Consider the following 24944-nt stretch of genomic DNA (forward strand, 5'->3'; position numbering starts at 1 on the left):
TCATATTTGCCGTCACGAAATACAGTGACCCCACGCAGTTGAATCACCCACAATTTATGAATCAGCTGATTTCAAAAGACAAAGTTATTATCAAACTTGTCACAAAACATCACAGAATTATTTTTACACATAGTTTCTTATCAGTAAATATAATTCTGTGATGTTTTGTGACAAGTTTGATAATAATTTTGTCTTTTGAAGTCAGCTGATTCATAAATTGTGGGTGATTCAACTGCGTGGGGTGACTGTACCACAAAATGCTCTTCGGACGTCACTTTCGGTTGCAAACCGACCACCAGCCTCTGCTCCGTATCTTCGGCTTGAAAAAGGTAATCCCGTCTATACTGCCAATCGGCTCCAACGTTTCGCTCTCCACCTGCTGCTCTACGATTCCGACATCGAGTACGTGCCCACCCACATGTTTGGCAATGCAGACCTGCTTTCTCGGTTGATCAACCAGCACGTCAGGCCCGAAGGGGACTACTTTATCGCGAGCCTCAACCTGGAAGAGAATCTCAGGTCAGTTGTATCTAATGCGATAAAGGTTTTGCCTCTCAAATTCAGAGCCGTCGGGCAAAGCACCCAAGCAGATCCATTGCTCCGCCAAGTCTACCACCACGCTCAAAATGGCTAGATCCTTTCGGGGTCTGACATTCAACGGTTCCAAGTCAGGCAGGAATCGCTCTCCGTGGTAGATGGGTGTGTCATGTTTGCCGAACGGCTCGTCATTCCGTCACTACTCCGCAAGCGGTGCCTCAAACAGCTCCATCGTGGCCATCCCGGAATGCAGCGTATAAAGGCCCTCGTCAGAAGCTACGTGTATTGGCCCAGTTTGGATGGCGATATAGTCGACTTCGTCAAGGCATGTCGACATTGTGCGTCCGTAGCCAGATCGCCTCCTTACTCTGCACAGGTGCCGTGACCCAAACCGGCCGCTCCATGGCAGCGCGTCCACGTCGACTACGCTGGTACAATCGAAGGCGATTATTCCTTTACCCAGTTCACAAGCGCCGGCATCGGCATCGAACAGCGCACGACTGCCCCATTCCATCTACAATCGGATGGCCAAGCGGAACGATTCGTGGACACTTTCAAGAGGGCCGTGAAAAAGATTCGAGAGGGGGAGAGGATCGATACAGCACGCACTGGACATTTTCCTGCTCACGTACCGCAGCACACCCAACCGGGTTCTGCCAGACCAGAAGTCGCCATCAGAGATCATGTTCGGGCGCAAAATCCGCACGTGTTTCGAGCTTCTGCGTCCTTCGCCGGTGCGAAAACCAGTGCCAATGTCCGACGACCTCAAGAAATCGAGATCCTTCAGCCGAAACGACTTTGTTTACGCCAAGCTCCAGTCGTAACGGTTGGAAATGGGTTCCCGGTACAGTCGTCGAAAAGATCGGAGACGTGATGTATAATGTATGGATCAACGATCGCCGAATGTTGCGCTCTCACATCAACCAGCTCCGTAGTCGTCATGCTGCTGACGCGACACCGAAGCCTTCCATCGGTCAAGCCAACTCTAACCAGCATTTGTTGCCGCTGGACATGATGGTGGGAAATATGCCATCTTCAAGAACGATGTCTTCAAGTCTTTTCACTGAAGGAATTTATGAAATTTTCCTTAAGGTGGCAAATAGTTGTACAGCTACCCTAACTACGTCAAAAATCACCCCAGCATTTTCGCGAGATATATCGATAAGAATGTCGCTTCTAGAAATTTTACATAAATTCTAAGACAACAGGAAGCAATTTTTGCTGAAACCAGGCCGCCATCGGCACACATCGTTAGAAATTCAATGTTATGTCACTGACCGCTAGTATACGCCAAAACTAAAGGGTGGTCCTTTCGGTTTTCTCTTATTGGTGGACCCCTCGTACGCCGGCTAGTTACACAGTTTGCGAAAAAGCCCATTTTTTGATAAATCTTAGGTATTTATTCGCGTAATATGTCATATTTTCCTTGGAACACATAGCAAACTTAGTGACATCGCATAGAGGAAGAATATAGCTTTCATTTGAAGCTGAACAAATTTTCGTCAGTGAAACTGTTTTTTCACCATTAGCTCACCACTATTTTTGGAAACGGGGTTGGTAATAGCTACCGCTTCTGCTTCATAAGCAGAAGGTCATGGGTTCAATCGCAGGCCCGTCCCTTTCCTCGTACTTTGTAGTTGTATCTTTCACTTGCTTCTATCTACCACTCTTAACCCACCGTCGGTCGCCCTAGTGTACTGAGTACACGCACTTTGCGAAAAGTCGAAAAACACGTTGAAAATCCCTTCAAATTGATCCGGGTGTTGGTCCTATTCCAAGATCTACTCTTCTTCTTGCCTGTAGAGAAGAAATTTTTCGAAAAAATCAACGAAAAGTATTCGAAAACATCGTGTTTTTAACCTATGTTTTAAGGCGTGTACTCAGTACACCAGTGCGACCGCTCGTGTAACTTTTTTTTACCGGGCCCGTCACACGAGCGGTCGCATCGTGTACTGAGTACACGCGGAGCAATTTTGATAGTAAATTCAAAGCTAGGCAAGATAGAATATTGATGTCTTCGGCAAATTTCTTCAGTTCAACGGTACCAATTTCTCAGTGGACAAAAAACACTTTGGAAACATCCTCATCTTCCTGTGGCCATCGGATTATGCCCGGGGGAACCGACATAGTGGACATTTCGCAATGCAACATCTCGAACACAAATATCTCAGGATCTAGATTTTTTAGCAAGATGGTATCTTCGGCAAAGTTGTTCAGTAGGTCAAGGGCTAACATGTGATAGGCTGCTTGTTTCGAAATTCTGCCACCAGATGGTGCTAGTGAGCATTTAATTTTTCAAACACCGATATCTCAAGATCCTGATTACCTAGAAAGATGATGTCTTCGACAAAGTTGTTTAGAAGGTCAAGGACTAACATATGATAAGCTACCTAACAAGAAAAACTGCCACAACATGGCGCTAGTGAGCATGCAATATTTTAATCACGATTATCTCAGGATCCCGATTTTTTAGAAAGATGGTGTTTTCGCCAAAGTTGTTCAGTAGTTCAAGGGCTACCATGTGATGATCTTCTTGATTCGAAATTCTTTCAATAGATGGCGCTAGTGAGCATGATATTTTTCGAACACAGATATCTCAGGATCCAGGTTACCTATAAAGTTGACGTCTTCGACAAAAGTGTTGAAAAGGTCAAGGTCTAGCATGTAATAAGCCACCCAACTTGAAATTCTACCAACAGATGGCGTATTTTGATCGCGAATATTTCAGGATAACGATATTTAACAAGATGGTGTTTTCGGCGAAGATGTTCAGTAGCTTAAGGACTAAACATTTGAAGCGCCGTTTGATTCAGATTTTTTCCACAAACCGACGCTAAAGATGCAATTTTTCGAACGCAGATATTTTTGGATCCTGATCGCTTAGAAAAATGATCCTGAGATATTTTCATTACTAAGAAATATTACCCCTTCGGCAAGGTTGTTCATAAGATGAAGGCCTAAATGCAAGGAACCTCAAGCTTTAAAATTCTTTCAACTGGTGGCGCTATTGAGCATGCATATTTTGATTTCTAATATCTGAGGATCCTGATTACATCCAAATATTAACTTCTCGGTTCAAAAGTTCAGTAAGTCAAGTACAAACTTGTGATGGGCCACACTTGTTTGGAAATTTTTCCACTAGATGGTGCTACTGAGTATGCTATATTTTCAACCCAAATTTCAAGGATCGTGATTGCTTAATCATGAAAATGACGTCTTCAACTAAGTTGTTTAACATGTAATGAACCGTTTGATTCGAAAACGGTGCTCTTCAGTATTAAAATCCCATCAGAATGTACTTCAGAATTTCAAGTACAGTCAAATTTATAGTCGATACTCAAAAGATCATCGACTCATGGAACAGATATTCTTAAGAAAGCTGATAATAGGGAGCATTATAGTAATTATGATTTTTTGTTTTAAATATGGTTTCATGAGTCGATACCGAACTATGGAACATTGACTAATACAGGTTTGACTATATTTAAAAATATTGTCGCACCGCCACCAAACCGGATCGCGCCAGTGTGACTCGCGACATTTTGAAATCAGTTTTTTAGTGTGGCGCTGCATTCTAACAATTTCTATGAACACAGCGCACTATTCACATATTAGCTGCGATGCTCGGGGCCCGAGAAAATAATAATTTAAAAAAATTGTTGGTCTTGATTTCTACTGGATGCATAATATGACGATCAAAATCATTGCCGCAAAAACGTATAAGCCCAATGCTAAAATGACTTTGTTTGGCCGATGGGCCAACAGGTAGCGGTAGTGTGTAAACGTCAAACACGAATGAAAACGACGCTAGCGCTGTAGCCTGCAGTTGGTCGCATATATACGAATCGGTTCTTTAAAAAAATGATCGATGGACACCTATGAGAGTGTGACGTCTTTTTGTCTGTGCTGAAATCAAAGAACTGTCAATGATGGTTACAATTGAGCAATAGGCCTTTTCACGAGACGTCTCAAATCAGCTGATTCGGAAGGTCTTTGACAGTTCTTATATGCAAATGCCGAACGTTTCGGTGGTTCTAAAAGGTAAACAATAATACAAAATAACGATCAAATAATGATGAAGGCGTAATCGGTTTTCTAGAAAACATCTATTCTGTGAATTCAACTGAATTTTCTGACAAAATTGTCAATAGCATACTGCAGTAACACGCAGTATTTTTCTGCCTTCAAACAGTATATTTCAAGCACATTGATTGGTTTAAATAATGCGAATAATAGCCTTGAAATTGGTGTAGACTTAGTACACGCGGCTTTTGGTTTCACCGATAGAAACGAATGCAACATGGACCTGTCCCATGGAAAGGCCTATCAAACATCTAATGAGCCTATGCATGCTATAAAACGTTTGACTTTTACTGTGCACGCTGCTTTCAAGTACCTCGTGAGAGAGAGAGCGAGACAGCACCAACACACGGCGCACAGTAAAAGGTAAAATAACAAAAGAATTTATGGCACGTACAGAGGCTCATGGGCGGCAGAAAGCTGTTACACAAAAATGAAGATGGATGTGTGTTAGTGCCAAGTGATATGAGAAACTCGGTCTCTCATGGCGACTCACGGGATGGCACGTACACTACAGCATCGTTCGAATCACCTCGAATGTGATAGAAATGCCTGTGTTGTTTACAAATCAATTCAAAGTGCTCTTTCTGCTTGTATAACCATATTATGATTATAATAGAACAAAGAGCACTTTGAATTTATTTGTAAACAATCAGGGAGTGAAATTATCGGCCACGGCTATAATCATGAGCCTATTCGTGATCAAATGTCAACATCCCACCGCAAAATCGCTAGTGTTTGGAGGTGATTTTAACCTCCAAATTGCCAAATAACCTCCAAAACATCACCTCCAAGCTAGTTCTAATAACTTCCGTTATATGAAATATGGTGGCGCATCGATTGTCGCAAGTTTATCGTTAAACAGTCAATCGTTCAAGCTGATTTTCCTGAGGAAAAAGACGTTCCATAATATCAAACCCGACCAGTACTACGAGATGTGCAGCAACGAATTTAGATTATCAGCAGCAACGAGAAGTTTGCGTCCTACTCCTACTTTTCTACTAAACATAAAACTAATATTGTTCAATTTGAATCTAGAATTTGAAGTAGAATGAACCCTATATGTTTAATTTTATTTTGTGCTTACTGGTAGCGAAATGTTTTAACATTTGACAAAACGTGTATTGATGAGCCCAAAGGATCAGTATCATAAGATGTTCTGAAAATTAAATGCTCACTGGCGCAGGGTTACATTGGGAACTTGAGATTCTGTATTTGAAAAATATTAAACCTGGAGCTTAAAAAGTTAAACCTTTCTCTAACCTGATGGAAGTATTTGAAATCTAGCAGCCCATTGAATTTTGAATTGAATGTGGAAGAATTTTGGGTAGGTTTCTTCTTCTTCTTCTTCTTCTTTCTGGCGTTACGTCCCCACTGGGACAGAGCCTGCTTCTCAGCTTAGTGTTCTTATGAGCACTTCCACAGTTATTAACTGAGAGCTTACTAAGCCCATGACCATTTTTGCATGTGTATATCGTGTGGCACCCAGACAACCAAAATGTACGTATAACGAAATCACCTGGAGGCTTTGTATGTGCAAAATTTCACTTATTAGATGTCGCGAAAAGGCCTTCTACGTACAAAAGTAGAGGCTATATGCGTACATATATTATGTGATAATGCGAGTGTATAAATATTCTACCGAACTAACCTGTAATATTATGCGACTTAACTTATGATAACAAATGTTGATTTGACAGCTGCTACGGATAGATTCGACTTACTTTGTACGAGTATACGGGATGAAACAAAATGTATAAATGAACTCAGAAAAAAAGCGTTTTATGCGAAGACTCTCATCAATCTGACGATTTTATCCACAGTATTTTGCGGGTTTGATGTAATTTGAATGAATTAACGAGTTATTACGTGAACTTTGATGCGACTTCTGGTTGTCTGGGCAGGTACGAAGATACTCTATGCCCTGGGAAGTCGAGAAAATTTCCAACCCGAAAAGATCCTCGACCGGTGGGATTCGAATCCACGACCCTCAGCTTGGTCTTGCTAAATAGCTGCGCGTTTACCGCTACGGCTATCTGGGCCCCTGAGTAGGTTTATTTTACACTCAACACGTTGGTCCTTGATATACAGAACAACTTCATCAAAGAGATCATCTTTGTAATCTAATTTTATTTTCCTAACCAGGATCCTGAAAAACTTGCATTCGAAAATTTCGTTTTGTGGAAGAATTCCGAATCAGTCCTTGATCTACTAAACATCTTTGCTGAAAACACCATCTTGCTAAAATATCATTATCTTAGGATATTCGCGATCAAAATACAGCATGATCACTAGTGCCATATGGTGGTAGAATTTCAAGTTGGCTGGCATATTACATACTAGACCTTGCCCTATTCAACACTTTTGTCGTAGACGTCAACTTTATAGGTAACCTGGATCCTGAGATATGTGTTCGAAAAATATCATGCTCACTAGCGCCATCTATTGAACGAATTTCGAATCAAGAAGATCATCACATGGTAGCCCTTGAACTACTGAACAACTTTGCCGAAAACACCATCTTTGTAAAAAATCGAGATATTCGTGATTAAAATATATGCTCACTAGCGCCATCTTGTGGCAGTTTTTCTTGTTAGGTAGCTTATCATATGTTAGTCCTTGACCTTCTAAACAACTTTGTCGAAGACATCATCTTTCTAGGTAATCAGGATCTTGAGATATCGGTGTTTGAAAAATTAAATGCTCACTAGCAGCATCTGGTGGCAGAATTTCGAAACAAGCAGCCTATCACATGTTAGCCCTTGACCTACAGAACAACTTTGCCGAAGATACCAACTTGCTAAAAAATCTAGATCCGGAGATATTTGTGTTCGAGATGTTGCATTGCGAAATGCCCACTATGGCGGTTCCCCCGGGGCATAATCCGATGGCCACAGGAAGATGAGGATGTTTCCAAAGTGTTTTTTGTCCACTGACCAATTGGTACCGTTGAACTGAAGAAATTTGCCGAAGACATCCATATTCCATCTTACCTAGCTTTGGATGTACAATCAAAATTGCTCCGCGTGTACTCAGTACACGATGCGACCGCTGGTGTAACTGTTTTTTGAGCGACTGACGGAAGGTTAACACTTCAGTCGTCGCGCTGTTGTATTTTGTACAACACTGTTGAAAAAACCTCGCTTTTCGTTCACAACAGCAGCGTGGTGGTTCTGACGGTGGCAAACCGCGTGACGACTGGAAGGTTAATATAATCACACAGTTGATCTATCATCTATAGTTGATAAAGAGATTTCCTATTTATTATCCTGTTTTACAACTAATTAAACTGAAAAGTAGACTCTGTTCCAGTAAGAACGTAACGTCAGGAAAAATAAGATCAAGAAGAAGAAGAGTAAGAGTTACGATAGCCTGGAGTACAAGGGGTCCACCAATTTAAGAAAACTGGAACGACCACCCTTTAGTTTTAGTATATACTAGCGATCAGTGACATAACATTGGAATTCTAACGATGTGCGCCGATGGTGGCTTGGTTCCATCGCAAATTATTCCAGTAATTTAGTAAACATCTCTGAATTGAATTTCAGCAGAAGTTCCCATTGAATCATCCAATAAATTTTCCTATAAGCCGTTACAAAATTTAGCTTGTTATGTCACTCCAATTTTTTTGTTATCAAATTCTCCAGATACTAAGTGAGGAAAATGCCGTTAGTGTTAAAATGTTCATATATGAAGCTAGTAAAAATACCAGATTCTTTTCAAGCAATATTTTAACTAGACTAATCCTTCAATAAATGTTTTCTGAAGTACTGTTAATTATTTGGCAGGCTCCGATAATCCAATATCTTTGAAAATGTACATTGAGTGATAATTCTGGAATTCTTCACAAACTCGCTGGAGGTAAATTTCTGGATAATACCCTGAAAGTATATTGAAATATCACTTGATAAATACTTGGAGGATATATGAATTATCATTTAGGTATAAAAGAATCACTTGATGCCAACTCGGAAAAATTCACAAAACAATTTTTAAAACCTGAAGAATTGTTCAGAGGAGTTTAAGAATGAAATACAAAATCATTAAGAAAAGCTCTTGAAAATTTCCTTAAACAGCTCTAGAGAAAATCTCAGAAGCAATAAAATGTTTCAGAAGGAAGCAATGCACAGTTTTTGAAGATAGGGTGCCGGTACCAATGGTTGTAATGTACCAGCAGATTGGATTATGGAGCAAAACGTACATTTTTCGATAAAAACGACATGTGCTGTTTTTGGTGGAAAGATCGTCTCTAGTTTAGTCGATTTGCCAAAACTCAGCTTTTTATTTTATCAAAAAACCATATAAATAATTAACTATATGCAAAAAAATTCGATCCCTTGCACCAGTAGTTGCCGTCGTGTTCCAGTAGTGGATCAACGGGTGGAAGCAGTTTTTAAAATGGATGTATAACAATGAAGATATTAGTTCCTGTTACGAGGGAGAATTGTTAAACCTATGTAAAAAATTACCAGTTTGTTCAAAATTCCTTATATCATTCCCGAACGTCTACTACTGGAGCACTAGCGCAACTACTGGAACACGTGTACCAATAGTGGCTCAAGCGATGTTATGTTAAAAAAATTGTTTTATCATTCTTTTTATATTTTCCCATATAGTAGAGGTTGAAATCTTTCTGTTGACGCCAAAAGATCTCTTTCAAGGCTTTTCGTTATTTTGTTATGATTTTTTATAGCTTGGGTAGTCCACTAATGGAACTGGTACCATATTGCAAAACATTTGTTTCAAATTGAATTTAAGAGGTACACTACCCACCGAATTAGGAATCGCATAGTCAAATATTGCAGCACTTGTGCTTACGAGTGGTTCTAAACTTTCTAGAGGGAATGGCGAACTCGCCAATAACGATATATAACAATAATAATAACTTTTGAGAGCGTTGCAATTTTAGATGATGCGATTCCATACTTTTAGTAGAATGAGCAAAATCTAAATTAATTCTTTTACGTATCCGAACCCGTCGAGCAGAATCTCAGTTAAGAGAATAAAAAAAAGAAAATTTGAGAATTGTACCTTTTAATTACGCCCTAACTAAACTAAATTAATTGCTATAGAAATCTAAAGTAATCTGTATGATACAATGTTTGGGATTTGAAACAATTTTTCGAAAACTTTTTGTGTCAGATGAAGTCGCTAGTCCTATAGTAACACTATCCAAAAAATTGGAGCCATTTTCAAATAGCAGTCATAGAAACTACCGGCCCTTCGAGAATATTTCGTATACAGAGGTGAAAATGCCAAAGAAATACATTATCAGGTGCTCAACTCGCGAAACACACGATTTATGATGCATCGTTAGATACTCCTCACAGATGGACATTTTTACTTGATAACAGTTGTGAAAGACAGCTTCACTAAAGCATCGGCACGTGTAAAGCTAATGATGTCCTAGGTGAGAATAAAACCCACAAATAACAAGCCAATCGACGCCAATACAAATGAGAAACGCATCAATCTGCCGGAGAATTAGTAATCACCACGAATAGGCAGCTCTCATTTATATACGCTAATGAAAAATAAACACGGTTCGTTGGCTTTTGTTCACGTGTTTGACCACTCTCATTCAAGGGTGGCCAATAAAGCACGACGTTCGATCCTGGGAAAGCGTCAGTCCCCTTCGAATTTCTACATCTCTACTAATCCTAAGGCAGCAATATGCTGCCTTCGCCATGGTCCAGTATGTTGGTCGTAGCAGTTCTGGTGGGAGTTCGCCTAGCTCAAATGAGTACCATGGTCGAGGACGAACCGGATTTGTATCTGCCGAGCTGGCTCACCAACGATCTTATCCTTGCCCAGATCGCCACGATCTTCGGCCGAATGACCCATATCGATTTCGTACTGGACGATCGATCACCGGATCGCGTACGGCAGCTGGATTACATTGTGAGACATCTCCGCGACGATAGCGGATTCCTGCGGGGGAAATCCATCCGGATCTACCAGGAACAAGATGGGATGGACGGAGTGGACAGCTGCGCCACGGTACTCGATCACGACTACGGCGATGAGTTCGACCTGATCCACTGGGACCGGACGTACGACTCGTTCGCGAAGATTTGGGGACAGAATCAGTTCAACGGTTATCTGGTGTTCGCGAATGTATTCACCTTCGATCGACTGGTCGGATGTTTGCTGGATCCGATCGGGACGTACCTGATCGTGATGGATGATGAAATGGAGCCGGATGAGGTCGGCCGATTGCTGGCAGCGATCTGGGAGAAGGATGGGTCGTTTCAGGTGTTCACGCTGGCCGGGGAACGGTTGTTCGGATATGATCCTTTTGTGCGGGTGGGGTCTCGATACGGGATGTTGAAGGAGTTGAACGTTTCGGACGATCTCCCGAGGCTGCCGAACGTTAACTTCGATGGGTATCCGCTGAGGATCGAAATATTCTGGTCAACGTACACGATACCGATGAATACGAGTCGACCGAACAGGGACTTTATCGGTCCGGATGCGGAAGTTGGACGAACGGTTACAAAGTTCTTGAACTTCACAGGTAATGGGGAGTTCAATGATGAAACTAGAGAGTTACCTAAGTCTCGCTTATTTACCATTTCAGCCGTTTTCATTCCACCGGACAATGACAATTTCGGAACCCAACTGCCGAACGGGAGTTTCAACGGAGTCATAGGACGGTTGGCGCGGCGCGAAAGCGACGTGGCCTTCGTAGGATTTTTTGTCAAAGATTACTTCAGTCGGGATATTGAGTTCACCTCCGGAGTGTACGGCGATGAGCTCTGCTGTTTGGTGAAGAAGGCTAGCCGCATACCGGAATATTTGCTTCCGATCACGATTTTCCCTTCGGACCTGTGGGGTGTTCTGTTCTTAGCAGGGATCATCTTCTCTGTCATTTGGGTGATAATTCGAGGAGCGATACGAATTACCGCTAGGGTTCGCAATCAACGGAATCAACGACAAAGACTAGCCGAACTGTTCAACCTATCCAACGAAACCCGCGACGCCCCGAGGTATCGCAAAGTGATCCAGATATGCGTGGATACCTACATCATTTGGGTGAGCGCCCCCTATCGAAGGTTTACCCATTCGGGCGTCGAACGTCTGATGCTCGTCGGCACCATGCTGGTCAGCGTGATCTTCGTATCCATGTTCCAATCAAGTTTGTCTTCCGTATTCTTGAATCCAGTGTACTACAAAGATATCGACACTCTCCAGCAGTTGGACAAATCCGGCATGAAGATTGTAGTCAAGTATCGGGGGTTCATGGACGACGTATTTCCAGCTAACAATACCCCCACCATGGATGCCTTGCGGAATAAGATGGCGTTCGAGCAGTACGCGGGATCCATGCCGGGTCGGGTCGCCCGCATTGGAACAATCTCAACCGTAACCCGAAAGTCGACCTTATCCCTCGACAACGCCATCTACCTGTCAACCAACCAACTGCACATGGTCCGGGAGTGTCCCCGGATGTACAACCTGGCCTATGTCGTTTCGCGCCATTCGGTGTTTCTCGAGCGGATCAACACGATGGTTATGCGAATGTTCGACGGTGGACTCGTCGACCGCTGGATCTCGGATATGAACTACAACTTTACCATTAGAGATTGGGAGCAGATTAGGGCTACGCTGGGGTCGAATTTCAAGATCTTGACGCTGGTGGATATGCAATTTCCGTTCTACCTGTTGGCGATCGGGCTATGTGTGAGTACGGTGGTGTTCGGAGCGGAACTTGTACATCACAGGATCGGACGAGCACGCGGCAAGTCCGATGGAGGGATTTCTTTTAGTTCCAGTGAAGGAAAGCTTGCGAAAAATGCTTCTTCAAATAATTACAGTTATAGTCAGTATTAGAAGTACAACAGAAAATCACATCTTGCTTGTTTGTTGATAATGTCAGTTGTTAAGTTGATCGTAGCTCAAAACGTAATAAAGGTGTTTGTTAATGTTTGCAGTTGCTTGGAATAGAGCACACAATAACCGTTTCGCACTTACTTACCCTTTTTTTCAGCTTACAGGAAGTGCTCGGAACTTCCGCTGCGGTCTCCACCGCCGGAACTTTCCCCTCGATCGTTGCCACTGTTATTGTTATCGTTATTATCGTTATTGCTATTGCCAGTGCTTCCGTTGCCATTGCTGGCGGCGGCGGCGGCGGACGCTGCCGGACCAGCCGGCCCCCGACGATTCCGCAGCGAGTGAATACACGCCAACATTCGGATCATGAACGAAGCCGGCACCGTAATAGTATCTTTGGTTTCCTCTAGCATTACCGCGTTGCGTTCCATGAGCTGCAGAAGTGGAACAAATCAGAATGTTAGGTGTCTGATACACTTATCTTCTAAATAATAAAGATGTTCGTTTTGCAAAAGTTTTCTAAGTAGTTGTAGAAGGCCGTTCAAGAACATTTAATGAGGTTCAGCATTTATCATTGACCTACATCCATACTGGGATTTCCAATCCAATTTTCCTTTGGTTACAAATAACCCCGTTTAGAAATTTGGATCTGCGCTTGTATATCAGGGTGCCAATGAAAATCGATTTTTCGAATTTCAAAAAATGGTAGTGCTCAAAAATTTTGTCTCCTCGAAAAAAGTCCTCATGCAAAATTTGAGCTCAATCGGACTTCATTAAGTGGACCCCAAAGCGGTCAAAGTTTAGCTTTTTTGACCCATGAAAAATCTCCAAAGAGGGGGGGGGGGTACATGAAATTTCCGAAATCGATTTTTTTTTTATGCCAGATGTCTTAGAATGCATGAAACGTCGAGATCTGGTGTTATTTGGAAAAATAAAAAATCGACCTTATGGGACTTGTAATTTTTTGAGTTGGTGGAGTGAATTGAATTTGAAATGAACGATTTGAATTCAATTGCTGAGAAATTCAAGGCAATAGTATTGAAACATATCCTATATCATTGTTGATCACTGAAAGCAGATGATATGTGATATTTCATTAGTGTGGTTCATTTACTTTCCATTAGGGTGGTCCTTTTTGTTAAAAAATAAAAAAAAATAAAAAATAGAATTTTAATTGAATATTGAAGGCAATAATATTGGAACATCTCTCACATAATCGTAAGCCATTTTCTACATTTAATATGTGGTATTTTATTAGGGTGGTTCACTTATTTTCCATTACGGTGGGCCTTTCTGTCGAAAAATCATAATTTGAATGGGATATTAAAAACAATAGTATTTTATCACCTCTTTCATCATCGTAGGCCATTTCCTTCATTAGATTCGTGATATTTTATTAGGATGGCTCAAAAATTTCGCAGGAAATTCGCAGGAAATTCTAGAGGGAATTCCGAAGGAAATTCCAGAGGAAATTTCAAAGGAAATTCTAGAGAAAATTCTGAAGGAAATTCCTGAGAAAATTCGGAAGGAAATTCCAGAGAAAATCCCGAAAAAAAATCCAGAGGAGATTCCAAAGGAAATTCCAGAGATAATTTCGAAGAATAGTCTAGGGGAAACACGGAAGGAAATTCCAAAAGAAACTCCGAATGAAATTTCAGAGGAAATTCCGAAGGAAATTCCAGAGGAAATTCCGAAGGAAATTCCAGAGGAAATTCCAGAGGAAATTCCGAAGGAAATTCCAGAGGAAATTCCGAAGGTAATTCCAGAGGATATTCCGAAGCAAATTCCAGAGAAAATTCCGAAGGAAATTCCAGAGAAAATTCCGAAGGAAATACCGAAGGAAATTCCAGAGGAAACGAAAATTATAGAGGTACTTCCGAAGAAAATTCCGAAATAATTTCAAAGCTTCAAAAGAAATTCCAAATGAAATTCCGAATCAAATTAAGCAAGAAGCTCCAAAAGGAATTCCGAAGGAAACTCCAGAAGAAATTCCGAAGAAAATTGCAAAGTAAATTTCGACGCAAATAACGTAGAAAATTCCAAATCAAATCCCGAAGGTAGCTCAAAAAGAAATTCCAAAGCAAATCCCGAAAGAAATTCCAAAGCAAATTCAAAAGGAAATTCCAAAATAAATCCAAATTTAAAAATAAATCCGAATGGATTTTTGAAGGATGTTCCAAAGCAAATTCCAAAGAAAACTCGGACGAAAATTGCGCAGAAAATTCCAAATGGAATTCCGAAGCCAGCTCTGAAAGAAATTGCAAAGGAAATTCCATAAGAAATTTCAAAGGAACTTCCGAAGTGAATTCCAAAGGAAATTTCGAAGGCAATTCCAGAAGAAATTCCGAAAGAAATTCCAAAGGAAACGCCGAAGAAAATTTTGAAGAACTGAAGAAGGAAATTCCGAAAGTAATTCCAAAGAAATCCAAAATAACTTTCTGAAGAAACTAACTGAAAGAAATTCATGAAGAAATTCCAAAGGAAATTCTGAAGTAAATGAGATATGAAGTTCCGAAGAATACAAAGGAATTTTAAAGGATACTCCTAAGAAAATTAAAAAAAAAACAATTCGAAGGAAATTCCAAAGTAAATTCCGAGAAAATTCAACGGAAATTCCGATGAAAATTACGTTAAACAGTCCAAAGGAAAATTCCGTAAAAAATTCCAATCAAAACTTCTAAATAAAATTCCGAAATCTCCATAGGAAATTCCAAAGGTTATTCCAAAGGAAATTCCGAGGAAACTCTATAACAAATTTAGAAGTAAACTTCAAACGAAATTCCGAAAGAAATTTCAAAGAGAATTTTGAAGGAAGTAATAAAGGAATTCCAAAGGAAATTCTGAAGAAAATTTGATAAGTAGCCTCAAAGAAAACTGCAAAGGAATTTTAAAGGATACTCCTAAGGAAATTTCGACGGAAATGCCAAAGTTAATAAGAAGTCCATAAAAAAATTCAAAGCAAATTCCGAATGAAATTCAAAAAAGAATTTCTTAGGAAATTTCAAAGCTCTAAAAGAAATTCCAAAGAAAACTTCAATGGAAACTTTCAAAATATAAGGGAAATCCCGAAAAAAAATTAAAAAAAACTGAATAAAATTCTAAAAGAAATTCTGAAGCACATTCCGACGACAATTCTGAAAAATATCCAGAGCATATTCAAAAGGGAATTTCTAAGGAATTTCCAAAGAAAATTCCAAAGCAAATCCCGAAGCAAATTGCAATGAAAAAAGGAAGTTAAAAGGAAATTTCGTAGAAAATTTCAAAGGAATTTTCTATGGAATATCCAAAGCAAATTTGTAAGGAAATTCTCAAGAAAACTCTGTAGAAATTCCAAAGAAAATTGCAAAGGAAGTTCCTAAGAATATTCCGCACTAAATTTCAAAGGTCCAAAAGAAATCCCAAATAAAATTCCGAAGAAAGCTCCAAAGAAAATTTCGAAGGAAATTCCAAAGTAAATTCCAATGCTTCGAAAGAAATTCCAAATAATATTTCGAATACAATTCTGAAAAAAGCTCCAAAGATAATTACACAGGAAATACCGAAACAAACTCTAGAAGAAATTCGGAAGGAAACTCCAAAGAAAATTCCAAAGCAAATGTCGAAGGAAACTCAAAAAGAAACTCCGAAGTAAATTTCGAAGAAAATTCCATTGAAAAGTTCAGAATGAAATTCCGAAGGACACTTCATAGGAAATTTCGAAGGAAATACCACAGAAAATTCAAAAGGGCACTTCTAAAGATACCGAAGAAAATTCCACAGGATATTCCGAAGCAAATTCAGGATAAATTTCCAATTTTTTATGAAAATTCCGTAGAAAATTTCAAAGGAAATTTCGTAGAAAAGTCCAATAATTTTTTTAAAAGGAATTTCGAAGGAAATTCCGATTAAAATTCCAAAGGAAACTCCAAAGAAAACTCCAACGAAAAAATCCATATGAAATTCCGACGAAATTTCTAGAAGGAACTTTGTTACATCTTTGTAGAATAAACGAGAACTGATTGTTAAAACTGGAATTGCCTACGTTGTCACAACCGAATCGCGTGTACTATATCAAACAGAAGGCAACGTACTTTTGTTTCGGGAATGAAGGAGCCCAAGGCTGAGAATCTCTTTTAAAAATATAAACTAAAAAGTCGAGTCTAGTACACGACACTGAAGACGGCCTTACAGTTGAGGTCGAAATACGCGTATCTGTCAAAGGATACAAACTCTAGTGGAATTAAATGGTATAGTACTAAATTCGGTTTTTTCATCTACTTATAGGTATTCTACTAAACAGCTCGAAGATTTATTATAAACTAAACACTTTTGTTGCCCTTCATCGTCGCCCATCAAGCTGTTGTCATAATTTGAATACGTCAAAAATTATTGCATTCCTTTTTTATCTCTATTTTGATTGTTTTTATTTATTTATATTTTATTTATTAATGAAAATACTTGCAGCGTAAGGGTATTTCCCTTATAAATTTACTACAATCGGTATTATTTTGTTCTCCAAATTTACCACTTCCATTCTTTACAAATTCAATAAATTCAAACAATACAAACATTAACTTTTTTTTTCGGTGATTTGCTGCATCGTTCACTTTAATTTCCCCCATTAAGCCAGCTTAAACATTCACGACGGAAACTTGTTGCTGAACGTGTAATTCAATTTCATTAGGAAGTTGATTCCATAGTATAATTGCACGTACAAAGAAAGTATTACCGTAGTGCGACGAGTTATGCTGCAATAACACAAAGTGTCGTACTCGGATGCTTCTGAAAGGTTGCAACTTATCAGCAAGATATTTTGGCCCATGATTTATTATCTTAAACAATGTTGTGTAGCAACGTAATTTGAAGAAATTGTAAAAGGAACACCCCAGAAGTTGTCGTTGTAAGTGCGTTACTCTAGAACAGTGCTTCCCAAACTTTTTCAACTTTCGCCCCCTTGAGGCCAACATTTATCTGGAATCGCCCCCCTGATATGTGATTTCAATATTTTATGTAATGAAGTGCTGTACGTCAAAAAATGTATTTGACTCGCATATCGATATCCACTGAATCACGATACAATATTTATTATGTACATTTTAAAATATTTTCATAAATATAGATATCCCAAAATTATTAGGAATGATTTACTAGATTGCAATTCATAATACCAATTTTAACAATATTTTACGTGCATTACAGGCTACTGAATCAGTTTTAGATACAAGTTCAGCCCAGTTTTATTTGAATGAAATACATGCATAAGCGCCAACTTGTGACGTAGTTGGGGAATGATTCGTTAATGGTGATTACATACTGATTTAACTTTTATTTATAAAATTACTGCAATAATTTTCAGAAATTGTGAATAATTAATGTTTGACGTTTCTTGGAACAATTTTTCTTTATTTCAACCTAAAAACACTGAACAAATATATGAAAATCCAGAATGTTTTTCAACTCATATTTCAATGTAATATATAAAATATGTATTTTTTCTAACACCAAGAAAATGTTGCTTCTAAAATGATTTGTTCCATGAGAAATGAGAAGAAAGAGTGCAATCGAATCTTATTTTTCCTGTAAAAAAGCTGGATGCCTATAAAAGAAATATTAGCTTCCCAACCTCACAGTTCCCACATTAAAAAATCCTTACATAAAATATTGGGTGTTTGCAAAAAAATCAAAAAAATCTCAGATACATGTTTTTACATCCAAAATTTGTTGTGTACGAAATGTTATCTGTGGCTAATCATCCGACCTTGTGAAAATTTCAGATACCGACCATTCTTAAAACTTACATGATATTAAAAAACCTGAATGCATGTGTTTGACAATTATTAAGTGTAGTCTATCATAATATTAAAATGACCCTGATTGGAGATATACCGATCCAAGGTAAAATATTCCTGGAATTAGTTAAGTTTGGAATTGATTAATCTTCTGATGTGTGTCCTAAAAAAATTATGAGTTATTATTTTCAAATGCTCCCGTGTTAGAGTTTCGCCCCCTTTCTGAATTTTTCGCCCCCCAAATTCTATTTTACAAATTTTCGCCCCCTTGAGCTTGAAAATCGCCCCCAGGGGGGCGAATTCGCCCACTTTGGGAATCACTGCTCTAGAATATCTGTTAAGATTAAATATCCAGCGTACACAGTGGTTCAAAGCAACTCTTAAACGGTCATAATCTGAAGCCGATGAATTTAAAATCAATTCTAAACCATACGAAAAATGAGGCAACAAAAGCGATTTGAACAATCGTAGTTTAGTAGAAACGGAAACCATAGAAGCTGTAAGTTTTAAGTGACGAAGACCTCCGTAAATTTTCCCGCATTGTGAGTTCACTTGGACATTCCATTCAAGATTATTTTGGAATATCACTCCTAGGTTAGAAGCTTTTTCGGCATATTGTATGATTTCATCGTTGATCAACAAAATAGGTAAAGGTGAACGAGCCTGCTGCCTAGAAATAAACATGACTTTCGTCTTGGATGGATTTATCGGAAGAAGATTTTTCTCAGACCATTCTTGAACCAGCTTAAGATCAGAATTTATTAGTACTGCTACGCTTTCTAAATTGGTATTAGCCGTACAGAAATAAAGTTGCACATCATCTGCAAACATGTGTATTAGATAGAACTTCAGAACGGATGGCGGATCGTTAATAAATAAAGTGAAAAGCAAGGGACCCAAGACGGACCCCTGAGGCACACCTGAAAGAATAGTGATTGGATTAGAGAGTTCACCGTTAGCATCTACCACTTGCGTGCGTAGATTCAAATATGATTTGATTAATGTTACAGCATTACGATGAAAGTAAAATTGAGTCGACAGCTTATTCAAAAGCTTAACATGTGGTACTCGATCAAAAGCTTTTGAAAAATCAATAAGAAGTAAACAAGCTACACCTTTCTTATCAATGGTTTGATGAATATCATCATGAACCTTGAGTAGTGCGGTAGTTGTGCTTCGCCCTGCTCTAAATCCGGATTGGTACGGACTAAGAAGTTCAAATCGTTGAACAAAGCCTTGTATTTGAATTTTTAAAATCTTTTCAAAAGCCTTAGAAAGCGAGCTCAGAATGCTTATTGGACGAAGATTGTCCAACCTGTTACTCTTTGGTTTTTTACGAATTGGCAAGACCTTTGCAGCTTTCCATGTTCGAGGAAACTTTGATGTAGAAATAAACAAGTTGAAAAGATACGTGATAGGGGTAATGACATAAGGTAAAACCATTTTTATGAATCTCAAAGACACACCATCTAATCCAACTGCATTCGATGAAATAGAAAAGATTGCCGACGAAACTTCTAACTCACTACATGAGGTGAACTTGAATCCATCGACGTTTATTGGGGGTACAGAATGGTAATCTGATTCACGTGTATAATTACCACTAAAGTAAGAATTGATTTCATCACTAGTATTACAAAATTCCACCTCGTTATTTGAAGCAGTAACATTTAGCTTCTTCAATCTTCGCCATATTTTCTTGTTAGAAGATGATGATTCTATGTTTATTGAAAGATAATCAGATTTAGCCTTATTAATCAAGCAAGTGACCCTATTTCGAAGCCTTTTGTACTGATTGCGATTAGCATCACTCTTACTACAGACCTATTGACGATATGCTACATCCCTTACTACCATAGCATTTAGAATATCGTTGGTGATCCAAAGTGCATTTGATTTTGGTCTAGAAATGCGCAGTGGAACAAAATTTTCGTAAAGATCAATTATTATACTATTGAAGAAATCGAGTGCTGTATCGGCCTCAGTAATACTATAGAGTAACGACCAATCGATACATTCCAAGCTTCGTCTTAGACGAGTATAATCAATTCGGTTGTAATCTCTAAACATCCTTGTTCGATCGGATGGCGTACGAGTAATGTTAAGCGATGAGAAAATTATGTCATGTTGGGAAAACCCAGGAGCTGCTACCTGATTGAAGTTTAGTACAAAATTGGAATCGTTCGTTAACAGCAAATCAATCAAGGAGCTCCCACCATTATAAAAGTGAGTGGGTTCGTTGTTAACGCAAAAAAGTCCGAAGTTAGTTAACACATCATTAAAACGATTTGTTTTCTGACAGTTCTTCATTAAGTTTGTGTTGAAATCACCTAATAAGATTATGTTTTCATAATTTAAAGATAATTCTGAAAGCTTTTGCTCCAGCACCCATGAACAATCAACTCCTGGAGGACAGTAAACAACCCCCAAAAGAAATTTAATTTGAACAACGAAAAATTCAACGAAAAGGTATTCAGTACGATTAAAATCTCTTGAATCACTTACTATCTCGGAAGCAGCAACTTGTTTTCAATTAATACAGTTTTTATAATAAATACAAACTCCTCCACCTCGACTATAATTTCGATCGTTCCTTAGAATTGTGTAACCCTCGACGCCAACGGTACTATCGGAAATAGAATCTTGCAGCCATGTTTCAGTAACGCAAATGATATCCAGTTTACTATTAACAAAACAGGATTTGAATTCATCAAGCTTACCTAGCTGACGGGCGCACAAACTTTGAGCATTCAAGTGACACAAATTAATAAGATCACCAGGAAGAGCAAGATTAAGGACTGTTCATGTTATAAAGTGGACACTTTGTTTATGCTATATCTTTTTAATTTATTGATAAAATCGTAATCGGTTTTCTGTGCATCGTTCAACTAGTATTCTACAATGCTATGAAAATATAAGATCTTAGAAAATGATTTTGGTTGAATAGCTAAATAGTTTTTCCAAAAACTCCCAAGAAAAGCTGTTCATCAAAGTTAAACATTATTTTTCGCAAAACAGAAACCGTTATTTTAATGAACAATTTGTACGTTTGTATCCTTTACTATTCTACCAAAGGTGTAGCTTTAAAAAAATGAATTATATTCCACCATTCTCTGATATTAGGTAACCTTAGTGATTTGTCCATTTATGTCGAAATTTGCTGATACACCATCCTTTCACTCCCAGAAAAAGAGAAAAGTAAAAAGCGTGTTCAAAAGTAGTTTAGACTACTAAAGAAACTATATTTGTATGAACGAGAGCAAAATCGTGAGTTTAAACCGCAGTCTTAAGTATAAATTTTGCTCTTTATAGTCGTTTTACTAAAAAGTCTCATACTTCTAAAATCATGCACGCATATTCATCGATCTACAGCAAATTGTAAACGTTTTTCTCCGAATATTTCAATTGATAATCCCAGAATAACATATTATGAAAATGATATGTGGAAAATTAAATCGATTTTATTACAGCAGTGTTGTCAATTTCGATGATTGTCATTGTGTTTTGAAAGGTCTACTAAAAATAAAGCAATTGTTTTTATATTGTGCTTCAAATGTGACGTGGGGACTAATTAAGTAACTCTATGAAGGCGTAAGTTATTTTTCACATTAATAATATCTTATTACTTCCGTCAGGACGTACTTGAAATTAAAAAAAATCTACTCATATCAGTTCCCTTCAAATTCAATTTTTTTGTCTCTGAAAATATCGCGGAAAATGATTTGATTATATCTGTAAAATTGTTGCCCCAAAAATAACTTGATTTTTTCCATCAGGCTTCTGATTGATGATGCTTTCGAAGAACAAGTCTTTCTTGAAAATAAAGAACATAGATTGTCGAATTGCCCAGCCAATTTCTAACAATCATTGATTTTGATAACCTCCAAAAATCGATCGTTCTAAACGTTGCTCCATATTCGTGTGAAATTTAATTATTTTGGAGAATATTTTATTATCACAACATTGTACAATACTAGTCGAACGATGTACAGAAAACCGTTTGAAATTTAATTGATAAATTAAAAAGATATAGCATGCACAAGGTGTCCACTTTATAAAATGAACAGTCCTTATGGCAGTTAGAGTTGTGCTTCACTGAATTCACTGATTATTGTTATTGGAACTTAACTATTCAAAAGAAACCCTTAATGAAAATAGCTTAACGAAGAGTTGCATGCCAATGAAGAATCATGATTCAAAACTATACAAACAAAGTTGATTTGTTAGATCTGTTGAGAATATTTTTTTTTTAATTTACAAATTAAATGATCACCCTTATGCAAAACTGAGGACAATAGCCCCAATGAAATATCACATATTATATGTTAACAGTGGCCTACAATGACATAGGAGATGTTTAATTACTCTTGTATTTACTATTCCATTCAAATTCTCAATTTTTTTTAAAGGACCACCGTAATGGAATATAAGTGAGCCTTCCCAATGAAATATCACGAATCTAATGAAGGAAATGGCCTACGATGATGAAAGAGGTGATAAAATACTATTGTTTTTAATATCCCATTCAAATTATGATTTTTCGACAGAAAGGCCCACCGTAATGGAAAATAAGTGAACCACCCTAATAAAATACCACATATTAAATGTAGAAAATGGCTTACGATAATGTGAGAGATGTTTTAATACTATTGCCTTCAATATTCAATTAAAATTCTATTTTTTTTTTATTTTTCAACAAAAAGGACCACCCTAATGGAAAGTAAATGAACCACCCTAATGAAATATCGAATATAATATGCTTTCAGTGGCCAACAATGATATAGGATATGTTTCAATACTATTGCCTTGAATTTCTCAGCAATTGAATTCAATCGTTCATTTCAAATTCAATTCACTCCACCAACTCAAAAATTTACTACCGTGAGGGCCCCTAACTCTGCGCAGCTCCTAACTCTGCGCACTTTTACCAAAATTCACCAAAATCTGGTAAAACACTTAAATTTTTGTTTACAATTTTTGTTTCATATATTGCTACAATAGTAATAAAAAAGTACGCGAAGAATTTTCTTGACAAATTATGTTTATTACTCTAATAAAAAATGAAATAGCTTTAAAAATATTGAAAAACGTCCAAATTGACTGCCCGTTAGCAAAAATGCTAAGGGAGTACCTCATCACTTAAGTCATTTGAAGCAAATTAAAGAGAATATGTTTCAGATTTTTAGTACGTAGGCACTAGTTTATTTATCGAGCAATCATCACTGGTAAAGTGCAACTTTTTTTTCCTTCATTTTCTTATTCTTCTTAAGTGCGCATAGTAAGGAACCATTTTTGAATGCTCCCTAACCATGCAATAAAATAATTTAGATATTTTGTATAGTTTCATGAGTCAATATCGAGTAATGGAACACCGAGGTTTAATCGTATTTGCTATATAGAAACGCCAATAAAGTACTGTTATTGATCTGCAATAGGAATCGTTCATTAATTACGTCACGCTTATACAGAGTGGCGATACTTCTCGATTGATTGATGAACAATACATGAAGAATGGATATACCCTTTCGCTTAAACTATTCTTCGTATTTAGTAGAAATGTTCGGGTTTTACCAGAGTCTATAAATGAAGAGTTGCGCGAAGAGTGAAACCAAATCTACCTATCGAACTGTCAAACCGTCTACCTATCGAGCAGACCAGCATAACAAATAGCCCCATTAAACATTTGACAGTTCAACAGCCGACTAAATTGGTTGTTGCACCGACGCTTATGGAAGTTTAACACAGCGAACAACTGACTAATCGCTAGATTAAATCGGGTGACCGAGGAAATCTGCGTTTTAGTAGGTCAACTTGCTTGGATTTTACTTAAAATACCGATTTATCCACCTATTTAGTAGGATTGCGTCGGCCCACCCTATTAAATCGGATGATATTCGATTGATCCTTGTGTTAATCTTCCATAAGCGACGGTGCAATAATCGACCGATTTTGCAACTAATTTAGTCGGCTGTTGAACTGTCAAATGTTTAATGGGGAGGGGCTATTTTTGAAGAAAAAGGAGAACAATCATTCAAAGAAGCCTCTTCGCGCAACTCTCTGTATATAGACTCTGGGTTTTACATATAACAAACCCGAACCAGGTTCTTATTTATTTACTTCAAACCCGGATCCGACCCGAATCCGAGACAATTATTTAATACCGAATCCGGACCCGAACAGAACCAAACAAATTTGGGTTTTATATTTTCTAATGAAAATACATAAACAGTCCAAGCTAATTTTCCTTTACACGCCAAAAGTGAACGCAAAAAAGACGTAGTTTGTACGTGTGATTGTAATTTCGATTATTTTAAGAGTTGCCCTTAATGGCATTCATTAACACTAATTATCATGGATTGAATTATAGATAAAATTCACTTCATTTAGTAAACTTCTATGTTACAGACATTCCACGCTCCACTAGGGACGTAAAGTCGTATAAAGTAAGAAAATGAAGATTAATTCAGAGTTTAACTGCTAGTAATGCTTTTAGTAAAATACTTTAACTGTTATAAAGAATTTATCGAGTGCGCAGAGTTAGGAACCTAAATGCGCAGAATAAGGAGCATTGCAAAAATGAGTGCGCAGAGTTAGGAACACGGACACCCTTGAGAAAAATTAAAAAAATGCAATAAAAATCATTACTTAGTGAAACTTTTATATTTTTTCCTTATACATAAGATCAATAAGTATTTGCTCCGAAAATTTCAGACTATTGTGTTTTGT

The 24944-nt window shown here is 37.9% G+C and overlaps 2 protein-coding genes across 2 annotated transcripts in view; one reads left to right on the top strand and one right to left on the bottom strand.

Annotated features, from left to right (window-relative positions):
- The first annotated feature begins 10183 nt into the window (after nt 1-10183).
- On the top strand, nt 10184-12561 carry LOC5566178. The gene is made up of 2 exons (XM_001650500.2): nt 10184-11134; nt 11198-12561. The coding sequence occupies exons 1-2, from the start codon at nt 10291-10293 to the stop codon at nt 12448-12450; spliced, it is 2097 nt and encodes a 698-aa protein (XP_001650550.2). The 5' UTR covers nt 10184-10290; the 3' UTR covers nt 12451-12561.
- Nucleotides 12412-24944, bottom strand: part of LOC5566179 (DDB1- and CUL4-associated factor 6) — a 57254-nt gene continuing 44721 nt past the window's right edge. Inside the window, exon 5 of the mRNA XM_021839137.1 lies at nt 12412-12884. Within this exon, the coding sequence (XP_021694829.1) occupies nt 12609-12884 (276 nt within the window). The 3' untranslated portion in view covers nt 12412-12608. The remainder of the gene's footprint in view (nt 12885-24944) is intronic.

Source organism: Aedes aegypti, chromosome 1 (genome assembly GCF_002204515.2).
Source record: "Aedes aegypti strain LVP_AGWG chromosome 1, AaegL5.0 Primary Assembly, whole genome shotgun sequence".
NCBI lineage: Eukaryota > Metazoa > Arthropoda > Insecta > Diptera > Culicidae > Aedes > Aedes aegypti.

Bases quoted from the DNA above. Each gene is read 5' to 3' on its own strand.
- LOC5566178 (XM_001650500.2), top strand. From the start codon at position 10,291: ATGCTGCCTTCGCCATGGTCCAGTATGTTGGTCGTAGCAGTTCTGGTG. The intron at 11,135-11,197 runs GTAATGGGGAGT...TTACCATTTCAG, and splicing joins AAAGTTCTTGAACTTCACAG to CCGTTTTCATTCCACCGGAC.